At 39.5% G+C, this 18,246-nt stretch overlaps 1 protein-coding gene across 1 annotated transcript; it reads left to right on the top strand.

Annotated features, from left to right (window-relative positions):
* The first annotated feature begins 586 nt into the window (after positions 1 to 586).
* cunh15orf39 (chromosome unknown C15orf39 homolog) lies at positions 587 to 16,579 on the top strand. Its single transcript, XM_055035461.1, has 3 exons — positions 587 to 945; positions 6,922 to 10,108; positions 14,916 to 16,579. The coding sequence occupies exons 2-3, from the start codon at positions 6,964 to 6,966 to the stop codon at positions 15,998 to 16,000; spliced, it is 4,230 nt and encodes a 1,409-aa protein (XP_054891436.1). The 5' UTR covers positions 587 to 945; positions 6,922 to 6,963; the 3' UTR covers positions 16,001 to 16,579.
* Positions 16,580 to 18,246: the final 1,667 nt, after the last annotated feature.

An 18,246-nucleotide genomic window follows, 5' to 3' on the forward strand; every position in this document is an offset into this window, starting at 1 on the left:
CATTTTAATATAATCTTAGGCATATAGAGTATCTTCACTGTCCATTTTATTCATACATATCTGAATTTCAGATATTTAAAACTGACCTGTGGTCTGCCAGACCACAGGTTATGGAAAAAAAGGTAAAAATGTTACAGTTGGTTGCTTATCTCCCGAATTACTTATTAACTTTTTCGTTTGTCTGCTTTGCTTAAAGTTTTCAGTATTCGTTGAGGAATTGCATCCCACTCAGCAGCACGCAATGTGACGTTTCCTCTTATCTACAGAGAGCGACAGGAGCCTCTATTTGATTATAAAGTGCATTTGAAGAACCTCGGGGTCACCGGTTTACGAAGCCTTTTTTCAGAATTTTGGCGGATGTATACATAAAGCCAGCGGGGGTAAAATAATAATAATAATAACAATAATAATCATAAAAAAAAATTAAATCTACGACTACACTTCCGTCTGCACTGTGACCGCGATTCCCCGAAGGATAATGAAAGTCGGATTTGAGGAAAGAGGGAGGCGTGACACCAACAGAGGAGCGCGATCTGTCAGTGAACAAACATTCACAGGTCCCAACTTCAGTTTAGGTGCCAGCTGGCCGCCGGGCATTAAGGACATACAGCCAATAAAAGCGAAGGAGTCACCAGCGGGAAAACATCCCATGTGAGGGAAAACAAGCCCTGGTTTGACTCGGGGTATAACTCCGCCTATTGATCAAAGACCATCCTCCACCCTTTTGTCTTTTCTCTACTTTGTTAACTTCACTAAAAGCCTCGTGGATTTGGGGCCAGCTGCGCAATCCTTTTGGCATGCCTCCGCTCCTGCTTGGTGAGGCTTTAACGCACTGGAGCCGAATAACAGCATAAGCTGAAGATCGGAGATTTATGACCCTATTTTAATTATCATTAAAGCGACTTTCATGGAGTTTATGGGGAGGTTATTTACGAAAGCGAAAAGGTAAGATTATTTGTTTTTGTGTATTAAATTGTTCGATCTGGGTGATGGCAAGATTTTGAAGAGGCAAAACGCAATCAATAATCCAATTCTCTTAAAACAATCAAAGCAATGACACACGTCCTGAGCGCTTGAAACGCAGTTTTCTTTTTTTTTCTTTTCTTTTTGCCACTGTGTGGTTTCTTCTTTTTTATTTAACCATGACTGACGGCACTCTGAAAGCAGCCTGTATGAAAATAAGCCGCACAATGATCGAAAGCTAAAACTCGTCAATTATTTCCATATTATTTGCGTCCCCCCTTCTATCAAATTAAGCCGGGGCAGTTGGGGCAGGCAGGGACAACGAGCCTGTGTTTACTCATTCCTCAAAACATGCAAACCATCCGGATACCAGGAGAAGCTGAGAGGCAACTTTCCCCCTCCTCCCCACCCCCTCTCCCAACTTGAAGTTCCGTTTCAGACCGAGTCACTTTTTATTACATGGCGGAAATAATTATCTCTCCTATCGCGAACTTATGTAGCCATATGTAGCAGCACGAATCAATAACGACAGCGATGTGAAAGTTTTCGGTGCATTCTCAAGGTCTCGCGTGGTTTGTGGCCTGTCAGGGTGGACGGTTTGCTTTCGGAAGTCACGCTCCATCACCCTTTGCCCTACAGATCATGGGAGTTGGGGGGCGAGAGCCCGGGGACGCACGCGCGCGCACACACGCTGCTCTTCACGCCTGCACTCTTGACAGCGCGCGCCTTCCGTCCGTCGAAAACAGCTTTTCTGCTGCTGCTGCTTCCTCCTCCATGCACAGAAACCACATTTCTCCTCTCTCTATAGATAAGCCATCGCCTTGTGTGTGTGTGTGTATATAACTATATACATATATATATATATATATATCAATACAGATATATAGATATACATATATAGATATAGGCCTATATATATATATATATATATATATATATATATATATATATATATATATATATATATATATATATATATATATATATCAGATATTTAAATTTAATATTATTATTACACACACACACACACATTTTCTCCCTCTCTCTCTTTCTCACTGTGAAAGGTGTCAACAGGATGAAGTGATAACATCTGTTAGCTTTGCAGGCCAGTATAAGGCAAGAGGTTGGATGAAACCATGTTGTGTCTAATCCTGTACATCTTCATTTTGGTTGTGTAGGCTAAGTTTTTTTCTTCTTCCCCGGATGCATATGTGAGCATATGCTTCAGTGCATATTTTCAGATATTTTCAGTAGCTTCAGTTTGGCAGCTGGTCAAAATACATCAGGGGTGTGTGCTGTGCTGTGACTAAAGAAGGTCTCTGTCAGTTTAAAAAAAAAAAAAACAGCGTGGCCTCCATATTTATTATTGTTGTGTCAAAAAAAGTTTTTTTTTTTTTACCACACTACCAGATTACCACAGTAATATGAATGTTACTTTTAAGAGATAAAATAAAAAAAAATTAATTAAAACACGTACAACATGCAGTTTTCCAATAATATGTACATGTGTCTACTGCTTTCCTCATCTCTAACAGCTTCAGGAGGGAAGCCCAGACATCGCTCTCCCCTGGTAACCCTCACAAGCTCACCCTGAGGCATTCCCACCCAGGCTAGGAGGGATGTATAGTCCCTACAGAGTAATCTGGGTCTGATTCCAGAAAAAAAAAAATCGCCTCACTGTTAAAATCATGAATTTACTGAGCTTAGCCACATTTCCAGAAAAGCGAGCTTAATTTCCCAAGAGCCATTCTTTCCTAACTGCTGCGAGACCCGTAGAATTAAAAACAAATCTGTTAAATTGAATCTCTCTGACAACATGAAAGAAAGTGAAAGATCTCAAAAGGTAACACATCGGGCCCTGACCTAAAGAATTGCAAGAACAGATGAGCGACAAGGCAATTAAAGGTCACAAAGTCATTTTTAAGGCTTTGGGGTCGTTATACACAAAGGGAGAAAACATGGAGCAATGATGAACATTCCCAGGAGTGTCTGACCTACCCAGGAGTGTCAATGCACTCTTGGAGTGCATTGACAACCTTATTCTGGAAGTCAGAAAAACAAAACAAACATCATCTACAACACTGCAGATCTCACTTACGTCAGCTAAGGTCAGTTTTCACAACTTGTCGATAAAAAAAGAGAGGGCACAAGTATGGCATCCATGAGAGAGAGTTACAAGGAGAAAGGCAATGGTGACCAAAGAGAACACAAACACTCATTGCATTACCCCCAAAAACTTGTTGATGATCTCCAAGATCTTTTGGGGAAAAAAATAAAAAATCTGAAAAATGTCCATTCCATTACATAAAGTCAACACAAATTTTCATATCATTGACCTCAAACTGACAGCTCTACATGGTGTTTGGAGTGTGATGGTGTTGGGCTACTTTGCTACTTCAGGACTTGGATGAACCGTGAGTTTTACTGTCTTTCAGGAAATCCCAAAGAAACATATTAAGTGATCAAAATGTGATAAGTTCAAAGTCACTCAAGAATGAAAGACATTTTTTTAAACAAACAATCCACCTCTGACTGGCTCAAAAATAATACATAAATAAATGCAGGTTTTGGAATGGCCTAGTCAAAGTTCAAATCTGAATCTGATTGAAATGACCTTAAACTGAGGCCTGACTAAAATAATCATTTCTGCTAGAAACTTCAGACTTATTGAATGCATGGTAAAGTAAGTCATGTGTAATTCTGATCATTTATATCAAAATATCATGAACTTTTTCTATTATAGAAAAGTCACCTCATAAATGTTACACTTTCTGATTCAATATTTTGAATCAGAATTTTAAAAAAATAAACTTCTCAGTGGCTAATTTTATTTATATTGGTTGATATGCAAGCATTGCAAATAAACCAGTAACACTGACCTATAGAGAGGCACCAATGACATGCCCAGGCACTGTACTTGTAAATGTCTAATTGGCTCAAATTAATGATCAGTGGGTCAAATATAGAAAAACAATTGTGTTTTCCCCCCTCTTCAGTAAATTAATCAAAACTGAGGACCCATGCAGTGTTGTTGCTATTCCCATTAGTCATGATTAATTAGACAAGATATTTTTTATGAGAAGGAAATCAGCAAAATATGTTGCCTGCAAATAGCCTGACAATTTGTCAAATACCCAGTAAGCCTCATTTAATGTATTTAACAGAAATGATGTGAACTAACCCTCATTTGACCTGAAGCCTATTCTCTTTAAAGTGATTTGAGAGATCGCAATGTTCCCTCCCTATACTTGCAGCACTTTGTGACTCACAGCTCCTCTTGACAGGGCTGAAGAGGAAACAAGAAAGGGGAGAAGAGCTACTTCTGTATTTTTAACTTTCTACACAGAAGTGGACTGCGGGGCGCAAACCCAGTGACAAACGCTAAAAGTGCAGTGATGTTTTTTTTTTTTTATGTAGTTTTGTTTATCTTTTACTTGTGCTTTTGTTTGATTTTTGAAATGTTGTCACACCTCAGGGCTACCATGGCTTTTTGGGGTAATGATTTAGATGGGCTGTAAATGATTTGTATTGTAGAATATAAAACAACACGCCACTAAAGTTGGGCAGTTTATAAATCCGTATAACAAGAGCAATAAAATGTTAATCACTTTATGAACTTTATCTGCTGGTGATTTTCTGCTGCTAACACTTGACCTACAAATTAAATGATATGCACTTTCAGCTATTGTTCAGACCAAGGAAAATGATTTCATTTTTTTAAATGCAGTAAGCAGAAGATCAGTAAATAGGATCTGAGTCAGTTCCACACCAACATTAAAGAAGTGCAGAAAAAAAAGGAACTGTTGTGTCTCTTGCAAGGTTTGTGGTAGCAAAATGCAGAATAGAAACACAAAGTCCTCTCTGCTGTTTTTGCTGTCCTAGGTTGTAAACACAAGACAAGGCATGCAGGTCAGATTTGGGAACATATTTTGCTTTGGCAAAATGTTCCCATCTGACAGTGACAAGTGATTCGGGCATTTAAAAGGACCAAAACAAGCCGATATCAAATGAAGCATGTTTTAAAAGTAATTTTGAGACATTCCATTGTGCCGTAGTTCCCACGCTTAAAGTGAAATATCATCCAACCAAATCAAAAGGCTGTTTAGGAAATTGCTCTCGTTCTCTCTGTTTCTCAGTCACTGCAGTCCTTGCAAAAGTAGTAAATAAATCATCCTCAAGCATTCCTCAGATTGTAACTTTACTGCCACTTGTTGCACAGTGTTTCCACCGTTCCTGTGAATCAGCTGATAAGAGTTAGTGTGACCTGTGTGATAAACCACAAGATTCGTCAAGGTTGCGAAATGCCCTCAAGCAGTTTTTATCTAATGACGACTCTGTTATGTGCACAAACTGGCCAGAAGTCTCTACACAGAAGTGCACTTCTGCCTAGAGTCTATACTTCCAAAGTGGGAGAATGTTCAAGATGGCTGTTCTGAATCAGCTGTAAATACAGGTACATACATGTCAATAAGTTTGAAAGGCTAATTTATTTCAGTAATTCAATTCAAAAGTTAGATTTATCACACTAGTATATATTTCAAGTGTACATTTTTATCAAGTTTTGATTATTATAGCTTGCAGCTAATTAAAACCAAAACTATAGTTTTGCGAAAAATAACAGAATTGCATAAGACCAATAAAAAGGAAGTGGTGTCCTACTGACAGATATGCCCATGTACTGTAGTATATGCATTCAAACCTTGAGACGTGTATTGCATTAATTACTGTTCAATGCAGCAAAGCATGGAGGCGATCAGGTTGTGAAGTGTTAAAGAAGGAAGTGCAGGGGGCTCTGATACCAGTTTTCAGCTCTTCTGCATAGTTTGGTCTCCCAAACGCAGGGATGCCATTCTCATCAAACAAAGTTCTGGTACTTTTGCACAGTCATGCTGAAAAATTGTTTCTGCGTTTTGATGAAGCTTGTTGGCAGAGGGAAGCATGCAGCAGTTATAAAATTTGCTGGTAGCTTAATAAAACAAAAGTTATCAATGATTAGAAACTTCATTCTAGATTTCAAGCAGCATGGATTCTTTGTCTCTCCACATTTCCTCCAGACTGTAAGAATCTGATTCCAAAAAAAAAAACAACGTAAAATTGAATTTAATCTGACAAAACACTTCTAACTACTGAGCAATTGTCTGGCCTTTTACCACCTTGGCCAAGGGAAAAGTATTTTGATGCCTTCTCTGGTTCAGGCGTGGCTTAAGACAAACATTGTAATGATTGTAGCTCTTGTCCTGGATACATTTGCTTGAGCTGGCTCTTCAAGCTCTGACCTCTCTTACATTCTACATCTTCTGAATCCATCCAAAACTTTTGATTGAGCTTAGCTACACAAACCTCTCAAAACTACTACTATCCTGGTTACTTGTGAACTTTTTTCTTCCTCTCAAATTTCCCAATAAATGCTTGAGTAAAGCTTATTAACGTAGCAGCTGACATTGCCTGACTGCTGGATAACTGTCAGTTTACCAGTCTTTCCCATGGTTGTGCTGGCCATAACATGACCATAACTTAAATCTAATTAAAATCTTTTTTTTTTACTGGGCTTGTAAGATTTTTATATATTGTCACTACATTTTGGACTCTAGATGGATAAATCTTATTAATCCCAAAAGGGAAATTTAATTAACAGTAGTAATGATGATTGATAGAGTCTGGTGGCAACCGGGAGAAATGACTTCCTGTATCGTTCCTTTGAGCATCTGGGTCTAGTAATGATCCAGCTCCTGAGATTGAAGTGGCACAGATTTGTTCATTTGCAGTAAGCCATGAATATCAAAATGAACTGAAATAAAACCTTGAAATCCGTCTGTGTGTGCTTTTTATAAATGTATTCTAAACTTGTTTTTGGTGGTTATTCCTATAGAGAATGTTATTTTTCAATATTGTAATATTTTGAAATTCCTGGTTTGTTGCAAATTTTGAAATCCTACATCATTTTCATATATTTCTCAGGTTTGGAGTCGTACCAGTTAATAACAACAACATTGCCAGACGATGAGCCGCGAATCGATGCAGACCCTCTCAGACCCAGTGTTTCGGAGAACGATGCCCTTATTTGACGGAACAGCAGCATCCAGCGGACTCTCAAAACCGCAAGCCATGTCTGGTTTCCTGGGTAAACAGACTCTGCAGTACAATGGATCCTATTTTACTTATGAGCCCAGAATAAAGGACAGGGATGGATTCACCCCTCCTTGGAGCCACTCGAAGACATCTCCAATGGATGACAGAAATCCTGTGAGTAACCTCTCTGGAATAATACAGAACCACATGGCATACAGGAAAGATGGCATTCCTTCAGAGGCAGCTCATCACACCCCGGTTAAGAAGGGTTTTACAATTTATACTAAAAGTCCTGAGATGAACAATTCAACAACTGCTTCCTCTGGAGTTATTAGAAAACCAAAACCAGGAGGTGAGAATGCCCCCTCCCCATCTCAAAGCTCTGTTTACCTGGCGATCCCCAAACCAGTTTATGGACTTAGTCCCTGCTGTACTGAACTGGGCTGTGTGATAGGACACCGATACGGCATGGAGCACATCTCTCCTAGGATACCAAACACTGTCTACGAACACGAGTGGCTGCAAACCAATGGCCACTACCTTGAAAAGCTTCCTATTCAGAGAAAGGACACACTGCTGCAGCAGAAAAACTTGCAGTTCGAATGCAGTGCAGAACAGTTAAAGAGGGCAACTGTGGAGGCCTACAGTCCGAGCAGGGTAAGGACACTGCCCCCTGTCATTGAGCCAAGCTACAGCAGCTACTCCTGCACCCCAACTCGCACACTGTTTAGTTCTTTCAGAGAGCCCAGCAGTCGGCAGCTGCAGACCTCCCCCGCAAGCTACCCCGGCCTGTACGCCCCCCGCCCCACATATGAACATATGACCTCAGAGGTTTATCAGGAATGTTCTCCCATGTCCAAATATGGCCAGCTCGCACAGCACCCAGGGTTTTACTACTCCCAGACAAACGGAGAGGCAGAAAACAGGACCCAGAGGAAGGAGAGTGGTAGTAAGCAGGGAGAAGATGGCCCTCTCCTTCATAAACACTCAATCCCAAGCCCCCGAGAGCATTATGCAGTTCCTCCGCCACATCACACTGATATTCCTCTGTCTTGCACTGAAATGTTGCCAAATCATTCCTTTATACAGGGTTATGACTATCCATCTTATACAGTTCCAAGATTTCACTTGAACGCAGGCCAAATCAAAACCCCTTTAAAAGGGCAAAATTCATTGTCTGCATTTCATCCAAGTCACATTAATGCTTCCTCATCCAGCCAACACATGGATGTCCCTACAGCCAAAGAGAAACCCAACACTGCTGTGCACATTGACCACCTTCACGGTGCGTCATCATTCATACGGGTGAACAGAAGCAGTCCAACCAGATGTTTAAACCCATCTGCTATCTCACCATCCAGGATACAAGTTAGCAGATTTTTCCAACCGTTCACCAGCCTGCATATAGACCCAGCAGTCCATTCACAACCTGGAAGTAACACTGATAGGATCATAGACCATTCCCGCGGTGAAGCTCAGGTAAAACTGTCAAAAAGCCTTCCAGTTTCCCAAGCACCATGGCTGCACCAGTCACCCTGCCACAGCTCAGAAAGAACCCATGCAGCTGTGCCCAATAATTTCAGAAAAATTATCTACTCCCCCACTGTTAAAACAGGAAGCAAGCACAATGGGCCAGTGTCCGACGCAGGAACCAGCGACTATAAAAAGTGCCTAAAGAGGAGTGTTTCTCAGTCATCTCACCCAGTCAGAATAAAAGATGAGGATGTGTATGAGGTGGAATGCACCGACAACAAACGACAAAAGATGGAAACGGAGAAAGCTAAGGCAAGTAATAAAACTGACTCTCCTCCTATGCCAGTTATTGACAATGTGTTCAGCTTGGCACCTTGCCAGCCGCACCTGCAGGAATCTGGAGTTTTGTTTCCAGGAAGAGTAACTCAGAAAATCAGCCAGACTTCTGGGAAGCACAACAACAAACTCAAACAAAATACCAAAGAGAAGAGTTTAGTTCAAAATGATCAGGAGTCTGCCATCTGCCTGGAGTCTAAATGCTCATCAGAAACTTCAGCTGATGAGTTTTCTGTGGAAACTAAAACGATTAAAGTGGAAAAAGCAGATTCGCCAGATGTCGACACCTCCACAGAGAGTCAAAAGCATCACAGCAAAGTGGAGATGATGAACGAGCCTGAGGAGACTGGATCATCTGTCAGTGTGCCTGTGGCATCAAAAGAGAAATGTGAATCCAATGAACTAGAAAATAAGTCTTTATTTGCAAGTGAAAATACAACTTCAGATGAGTTGAAACCTGCTGAATTGATTGCACAAATGGACCCGGATAATCCGGATGAGGCGACAGAAACACAGGCAGTTGCTTTACAACCACAAGCCGGCACTTTGCTGCCTCCAGGAAAAGTCAGTTTTAAAAGCATTCCTCCTCATTGTCTTAAACTTTCCACCTACAACATTATCATTCCTGATGGCAAGCACTGTAAGATTGCTCTACCTGCAAAGCAAATTCCACCCACACAGCCCATAACTGTGCTCACAGCTAAAGAAGAGCCCCAATCCCCAGTACGCAAACACTTCTTAGAATTGCATCAGTCTCTCTGCAGCTTGATATCCAAATCTGTGTCTGCCTCTTCAGAGAAAGACCTCAAAAGCTGGCAGTCTCAGCTGGAAATATCAGAACCTTCTTCTCATTTAAGCAAGGTCCAGAGAGTGCCATGCCTCTTGGGGGCAAAGGTGAGAGAGGGGTGGATCAACAAGGAGATCAAAGCAGCCCTCCAGGAGGTCCTGAAGAGGCTGAGGGAGTACACAGCTCAGAAGCGCTGTCCTTTTCCGCATGTGATGCGGACGGGCACGGTGTTTCTCCCCATGCTGGTTGTGAAGGAGCTGCTGTTTCCAACAGTCCAGAGCTGCTTCGTCGACAAGGTGCTGCAGGAGCACAAGGTGGAGCTGCGGCCCACAACGCTCTCTGAAGAAAAGATCCTCATCCAGCTTCATAAGCGAGCTTGTTCCTCCAAGCTCAGGAGGCTGATGTCCCTCAAACACCTGCCGGACATTTACTCAGAGATGATCAACCTGCTGTACTACACGAACGTCTGCAAGCACCTGGGTGAGTACCTGTTTAAAAGGGTCATTTATTAAGGACCCACTGCAAATAGATTGCTGTTGTTGAGTCTTCCTGCTTTGTTTGGATCATTTCTCCAGTTCCTCCGTACTAAACCTTATAACAATTGCTTTGATAATTACTCATCATGACATACTGGACACAAAGTATTACAATGAAATGACTTAGAGAGGGAATGAACTGATGAATGTTGTACGCTTAATTTTGAGACTGTGGCAGAAGTGTTACCCATTAAGTGGGTGGTTACGGCAAACCAGAGCTCAACCATAACTTTAGAATTCCAGTTGTTGCAACATAACAAAAAATATATTTAAAGAAGCTAACAAGTTTATTATAACCCCTGGAACATTTGGCATGTACTCAGGTTACATTAAAAACCTTTCTATTTATTGGGATTTGATGGGATAGAAAGAAAAACACAAAGTAGTGCATAGCTGTAATGTAGAATGAAAGTGATGCATAGTTCTTACTAGAAATCTGAAAACTCGGAGGCAGATGTGCTTTTTACTCTTAAATAAAATTAAGTGCAATAAATTGCCTTCAGAAATTCAGAAGTAAATTGACCTGCTTGTAATTTAATCTGACCTCTTTTATGTAAAATAATATTGTCATAAATCTATTTGTTCAGTGAAGGTCTCAAAGTTTTGATAGGAAACATTAAGAACAAAGAGCATTATGAAGACAAAGGAACACAGCAGATTGGCCAGGGATGGAGAGAAAACAATACCAATGTTAAACACCTGACATAGTTGTTCTACAAATAATCTGAACATGAGTATCTCTCAAGTACATGAAGCCTAAAAGGACATTATCGTCCATCTAAACAGGCAGCTCTGATAAGACAGCAATAATAAGAGAGGGAGCTATGTGGCCTGTGGTAACTCTGGAGGAGATGCAGAGTTCCTCATGTCAACATAGTAATTCTACTGCCAGGACAAATATTACTCATGAGGTTAACAAACTATGGACAACTGTGAGAAATTGCTGAGGAATAGCAAAAAAAAAAAAAAACATGAAAAGACCACTCTGCAGTTTTTCGTCACGTTGTACGGGGAACTGCTAAAGTGCAGAAGTATTTCTTAAAGGGAAATGAACACTTTTGCGGAGCACTTTGACTATAAAGAACCATCAACTCCAAAAACAGGATGCTGCAAATAATGTACTGTTTTTAAAAACAAACTAAAACAGGATAAGGTTTTTTATCACAAATTTTTTTTTTTTGGACATATAACCGCTTTTTTACTTCAATTATTTGTACTTTCTACAATTTTAATTTTAATTTGTGTTTTATCATTTCTCTTTTCAGTGATTGTAACAACATAATCTTTTCATGGCATTTACAAAGTACAGTTCTTGTACCTATTTATTTTATGGGAATAAAATTATTGCATGGCTACAGAGATGATCATCATCACCTTTTTAGCTAACTGCTGATGTCAATGTAAAACTCTTAAAACAAATTGAAATGTCTGTAAAAAAAAAAAAAAAGAAAAAAAAAGCTGAATGTAGGATAAAGGGCAGAAAACAAGACTGATCTTTGGACCTTTTAATATACCATTAAATAACTCATTAACAAAACACTGAATTCAGCTCAAACAGATTTCTGAAAACCAGTTTGTGAAGATTATAACATAAAATGGTAAATTTGGTAACTTGGTCCAGTGAAATCTAAGAATAATGCTTCACATACCTTTTACGCAGCATTTTTTAAAGGTTTTGAAGGCAACATTCTTTTTGCATGTACTAGAAGAACTTTGTCTTTACAAATAAAGAAAGTAAACTGAGTATTAGCTTGCCGATTTTTGGAAATCCCCTTTAAATGACTTGCAAGCTGCAATTCTGTTTTATAGCCATCCCTGACGTCTGTCTTTTTTTTCTTTTAACTCATTATTTTTAATTCATTTAATCAAATTTTCATTGGTGGCCCCTTTTTTTGTGAAGAATGAAGCACAATTAAAAACAATTATGCAATATAAAATTCATTTATTTTTTTACAGAATCACCCTCACCTGATGTCCAAAAGAGAGTCCAGGTATATATATACCTTTCCTGTTTTTAATTTCGACCTTAAATTAACCACTCTTTGCTTTTCCATGATTGTATAGCAGAAGGTCCTTCTGCTAACTTTCAGCAGTAAATCACAAGAAGTTGCATGATTTTACTGGTTTAGGCCTGGAGGCGGGAGGGTGGCGAGCTTGGCAGATTATAGAAAAATGAAATAATTTGGGAATGTGTTACCTGACCGCAAAAAAAAAAAAAAAAAAAAAAGCAAGGGAGGTTGGCACGACGTAACCAGAGTAGTCGCAGATATTAGCTTTTCTCTCCTTTTCAAATCACTTGATCTTCACGTTTCAGCTACAAACTTTAACACTCTTTACTGAATTCGTATGTGATAAACACAAAGTGGTGCATAATTATGTTCTTAAAGGAAGAAAATTCTTGTTGTTGTTTTTCTTTTAACATTTTTACAAATTAAAATCTGAGTCATCCTGGGTATATCCCACTAAGTTTGAACGACTGGTTGAGAAACTTTTTGTTCATTCTATTTTGCAAAAAAACCCAAGTTCAGTCAGATTCAATAGCAAGTTTCTGCCAACAGTAATTTTAGAAGATATTGCAACAGAAGCTTAAGATTTTGTTCAGGCATATTTTCCTCTACTGTAGCTCTGGGTGTACTAGGTCGTAGTCCCGCTGTAAAGTAGACTTCTGCACTGCAGCCTTTCACAAGTCTCTTTCAAGAATTGTCCCCCATTTAGCTCAGTACACCTCAGAAGGTCCTTCTGACCAGCAAGAAAAGCAAAAGCACGGCAGGAAGCAGCCACAGCCCTCTTTTCACAGCAGAGATGGTTTGTTCGGGATCATGTGCTGTTAGTTTTCCACCACACAGCATTTTGCATATAGTCAAAAAGTTACATTTATGATCTCATCTGAACAGAGCGCCTTCTTTCTCATGTTTGCTGTGCTCCCTGCAGCTTGTGATTAAATACAAATGAAACTTTTTATGACTTTAAGAATCATTTTTCTTCTTGCCTGTCATACATAAAGACCAAACTCAAGGTAGATAAGTTTACAGATATTCCCACTCCACACCTGGACTTTTCCAGTTGTGTAGTTACAATGACTCATTGGGTTGCTTCTCTCATTAATGCTCGCCTTGTGCGATTTAGGTGGACAGCTGTGTTTGGTAGGATTGAAGTTGTGCCATATTGTTTCCATCTTCAGATGACAGATTAAACAGTATTCTGGCACATGTTCAATGTCTCCTGGTTTCCTTACGAAACCTCTGAGACCTGGATGTTATTTAGCCAAGTCAGAAGGGATTAAATCCAAATTGACGACACATTTTTCAGATTATTCAGAAAACAAATTTTAATTTGTAATCAATGTAATTTCTCATTACGCTTCACAACTATGCACTACTTTGTGTTTGCCTTCCACATAACACCATGAGGCAGTGGGTTCTAGGAGGGTGAGATGTGAATTTAAGTAAAATTCACACCTTCGATTCTAAAGATTGTACTGCCCTCCTTACCTCAATTGTAGCAACACATGTAGTACTCATCAAGAAGGTCTTGAAAGAGAATTCAAGGCTGCATGTTTATTTTTCCTGAACCTGTCCTGAACTTCTGTCCACTACTGACACTTTCCATTTCACACGGTTCAGTAAATGATCTTTGCTCCTGTCCTTCTCTTCCCCTCACTGTTGTTTTAGCCCCTGACTGATTGCATCCCCTATAGCAGCTGAGTTTCTTCCCAACCTTCACATTCACTCTGACGGCCTTTGTTTCCTCCCTTGTCTGTCTGTCCTGTTCGAATGTTTTGGTGTGGAAGATCACAGGTAGACGTTTCTCCGACTCCCGTTTATCAGCTGACATCAGTTTCCTGTTGTTTCTGTATGCTGATGAGGTTCCTCTGTAACATTAAACTGTCTCCCTTTCAAGGAAATCTCACTTGGGAAACCTGGAAAAAATGTACTCATATATTTGCTTACCTTTGAATCTCTTCTAAAAGTTCCCTTTTCCAAATCGCTGTCCGGTGGTTCTTCTGAGCACTAAATAAATGCTATAACCTGCTTTAACTCTCTTTCCCTTTTTAGTAAACAACCTGATTTTTCCAAACATATTATAATATCATCAAAATGTTGATTTGTTACAGTAATTACATTTTAAAAATAAATGTGTACATTCTTTGCACACAGTGATGTATTTTAAACCTCTACTTTTGTTTATTATGGCTTATAGCTAGTAAAAAAAAAACTTTTTTCCCCCTTGAAAAATAGAATATTATGTAGGGAATAATAAAATCATCTTTAAGGTCAAAATGTTGAGGCCTGCACAATCTTAGAAAGGACTGCTAACTCTCTAATGAAAGAGTTAGCAATGAAATAAATAATCATAATATACATGATGAGTTTCTATTGCACCAAACATTTGTGGCGAGTGTTGATGACCGTTAGCTGAATGTCTGTAAAGTCAGGAGTGTTCTCAATAGTTGTGCTGGCCACATTGCAACGTTTCTGTTTTAAAGGATTTTCTTTTTTTTTTTTTTATGGTGCTGTGTAGTGATCTAATTTCAGAGAAATCATATCATGGTTTTGCATTAGCTGTGAGCCATAATCATCAAAATGAACAAAACCTAAATGTCATTAATAGATAAGTTGTTTTATTGCATTGAAATAAATGAACCATTTGATGATATTGTGATCTACTGAGATACATCTACACTGTGTATTCCTGTGGGTGCCATCACTTGCTAAAACCAGCTTCTAAATGTAATGGTCTTTGTGTTGCAGGACTAAATATGGATCCTTATTATAAAGAGCAAGATGGAGGCCAGGAAGTGTCAAACGCCACAAATGCAGCTCCTTGTGATGCTCTTGCCTCCCCGGCCTCTCCATCGGAGTCGTACCAGCAGACATGCGTGAAGGAAGAGGAGAGCGAGTCGTCTCCTAGCCAGAGCAAAACCAAATGCAGAGTAAAGAGCGATTCGAGGCAAACTTTACTGGTTTCCGATGAAGAAGGGGCAGGCGGTGCGGGGCAGGCAGCAGTCGAAGATGATCTGAAATCAGTCATAACTAAAACTCCTGGATTCCATCAGATAGAGAATGAAGACTCTGATTTCGTGGCTGCAGAGGAAGATCTTACAGCTGCTACACAATCAGATGACAATTCCTGGACATGTCCACTAACGCTGGAAGAGCTGTCTCCGTCTCATAGCGATGCTGAAACTGAGAGCTCCTCCGGTCTGTTGACCGACAATCGGCCTTCGGGACATTCTGCCCCATCCAAGAACTGCTCTGGCATGATCCTCAAACTGAGGAAGATGCTCAGTGCGGGAATAAACAGAAAAAGGGCTTGCTACGAAGCCGTGTCGCAGTCCGGGGCGTTTGCTGAGCCTTCGTCGTCACAGACTGAAGTTGAAGAGGGTGTAAGCGGAGAGAGCAGCCAACACAGAAAGCCTAACACACTGAACAGGTGGAAGGGAAAAGGAAGCTTTTGTCATCCTGGAAGGTCCCTCAGCAGCTGCTCTAAAACTAAACAAAGGTCTCTGCTTAAGATCAAATACTGTCCCTATCTGTCGGCCTGCCACAGCGCCCAGCACAGGCGGCGGTGGGTTCTGCGCTCGGCCGTCCAGACGGCCCAGAGGGCCATGAGATTCTACTACCCGGACTTGGTGGGGAAGAGGATCAGGCACTTGTATGAAGAAGACGACAAATCGGAGGTGTGGTACCGAGGAGAGGTGCTGCGTATCCACGAGGCTCACACCAATCCCCTGAAGACGGTATTTGAGGTGAGGTACGACAGCGAGCCGGAATGGAAGTACTACCTGGAACTGCTCATAGATTACAAGAAGGGCTGGCTTAAAATAGAAGACTAAACATTTCTCAAGTTTTCTTTTCCTGAGGGGTTGTGGATCACAGAGTGCAACGACGAAGTAAAAATGTTGCTAGACTGGAAGCTTTTCCTTCGTTGTTTTTCTTTACAGATGTTGTTGTAAATGACATTTTGTCTTTGACACAGTGGCTTCAAGGAGTTTACTCAGAAATTACAAATTTCCACCATCATGTATATTTCGGTAACTGTTCCCTTTTTTTTAAAAAATGCCAAAAAAGATGTTCTTTTTTTTAAAAAAATGTAAATGAATACAGTGCCACGTGTGTGTGTATGTTTACAAGACTTAATTTGCAGTAATTTGTTTTCAAAGAAACTTTTTTGGAGCAAATGAAGCTCAACAGGCATTAAGGTACTTTATATGAAGCTGCTTTTTTGTTTTTCTAAATAACCAGAACCTTACTGAGATTTTTGAATGGAAGTTTATCGAACTCAATATTCTGACATTCATCTATGACTAAACCTCAAATACTTTTTACATTTTTTATTTTTTTTCCCACAATATTCTTAGTGAACAAGTTGAATCTTCTTAAGGTCTTTAAAAATAAATGTTTTTATACTGAAAGTATGTTGCATTTTCTATTCAAAGTCAATTTCACATACTTCCAAATATTTATCCAATTAACAGATACATTATCTGTTCAGAACTTGGAAAGTCTGGTAATGGGGGAATCTATTGCATCTGGCCAAATGCATCTGTATTCTCCTAATGCCTGACTGACTCTGAAAGTATGGCAACAGGAGTGTGAACTTGTAGAAAGGCAGAAATTTGTGTGTTTGTCACCATCCTGTGGAAGTTCAGACTGTTGCATGTTGTCTCTTCTACCAGTTTGCCTGGATAACCTTCAGTCAGATCCATCATGTGTATATATATATATTAAATTAAAAAGTGAAACACAGATTTATATATTACTGGACTGCACAGTACATACACTCATTTAACTGCCTGGCCTTGGCTCCTTTTGTATGAATTACTGAATCTGTGTACTATGACCGAGATCAGTCTGTTAAACCTTCTGCTGCTTTAACAGAAGCTTTAAACTGTTCTGGATGCATCAGTGTGTAGCAGGTCTTGAAACTTTAAATCCAGCTGCAGTCCACACGTTCTGAGTCTTTTCAAGACGCCATCTGCTTTGCTTTATCATTTTGAGGGTACTGGTTTCCCAGTTGCTTGTGGGACTTTTTATATAACTTATCTTTCACTAAGCTTTCCATTAATATAATTAGATCTTTCTCTCCAAACAGCCAGCTTATTGAGCAGGATGTTTTGTGAACCTGTGAAGGGTGTCATTGACTGACTGCTGGACAACTGCCGAGTCAGCAGTCCTCTCTATTTAGGTCGTTACCTGGCAATGATGTTATTGAATTAAAAATACATTTACTTTTTAAGTCAGTCTTGAGTAATATTCCCATTACGAAAAACAACTTTGGGGATTCTGGTAGCTGTAACAATCTCCTAAGTAAGCAAACATATCTGTTTGTGCAATGAATCTTAAGTTTCACACTTATTGAATTACTGCAATTAGTAAACCTATTGATAAAATTCTAATTTATTGATATGCAGCCAAAGGCTAGTGGATGCCAAACAAAATGTCCACAATCAACCACCCATGCAAGACGACTGTTTGCAACATTTTTCACTTTAATATTTTTTTTCTCCAAAAACAAACATCTAATTTCCCCTCACATTTTACACTATTAGGAAATAAAACACCTTTATAAGCATAAAGGAAAGGTATGTAGAAAAGTATTAAAAGTTTTTGGATGTCTTAGTTTAATGCAAGTAGCTGCTTCTGTTACTCCAAAACTTAAAAATCTGAAATGGTCAAAAACTTCTAGCAGAGAGTGAAAACAGAGTGAGCTCCTGAAGAGCAGGTTAAGATAACGATTACAGCTGAAGTTAATGCAAAACAACTTGGAGAAAAGCATTTTGTATCCATTCATCTTGTGTCATCTTTGACAAAAGCAACTCCTGGATGCTCAACAACAAAAGAAACGATCTGAATGTAAACTTGGTGACAAAAAGAGTCAACTTTTATCATTTAGACCAAAACTTAAGATTAAAGTTTCCAAATTCCACACCTATTCGGAAGACAAAGCGCTGCAAAGGTCTGTAGTGTAGAGAAAAGTGCAATGGGTTAGAGGTGCACCAATCGACTGAACAATTCTCTTCAGATTCCTCAACAAGTTCATTTTTCCATTCATTAAATGAATCAAAATTAAGAAGTCAGA

This window comes from Poeciliopsis prolifica, unplaced genomic scaffold (genome assembly GCF_027474105.1).
Source record: "Poeciliopsis prolifica strain line A6 unplaced genomic scaffold, Auburn_PproV2 SCAFFOLD001, whole genome shotgun sequence".
Lineage (NCBI taxonomy): Eukaryota > Metazoa > Chordata > Actinopteri > Cyprinodontiformes > Poeciliidae > Poeciliopsis > Poeciliopsis prolifica.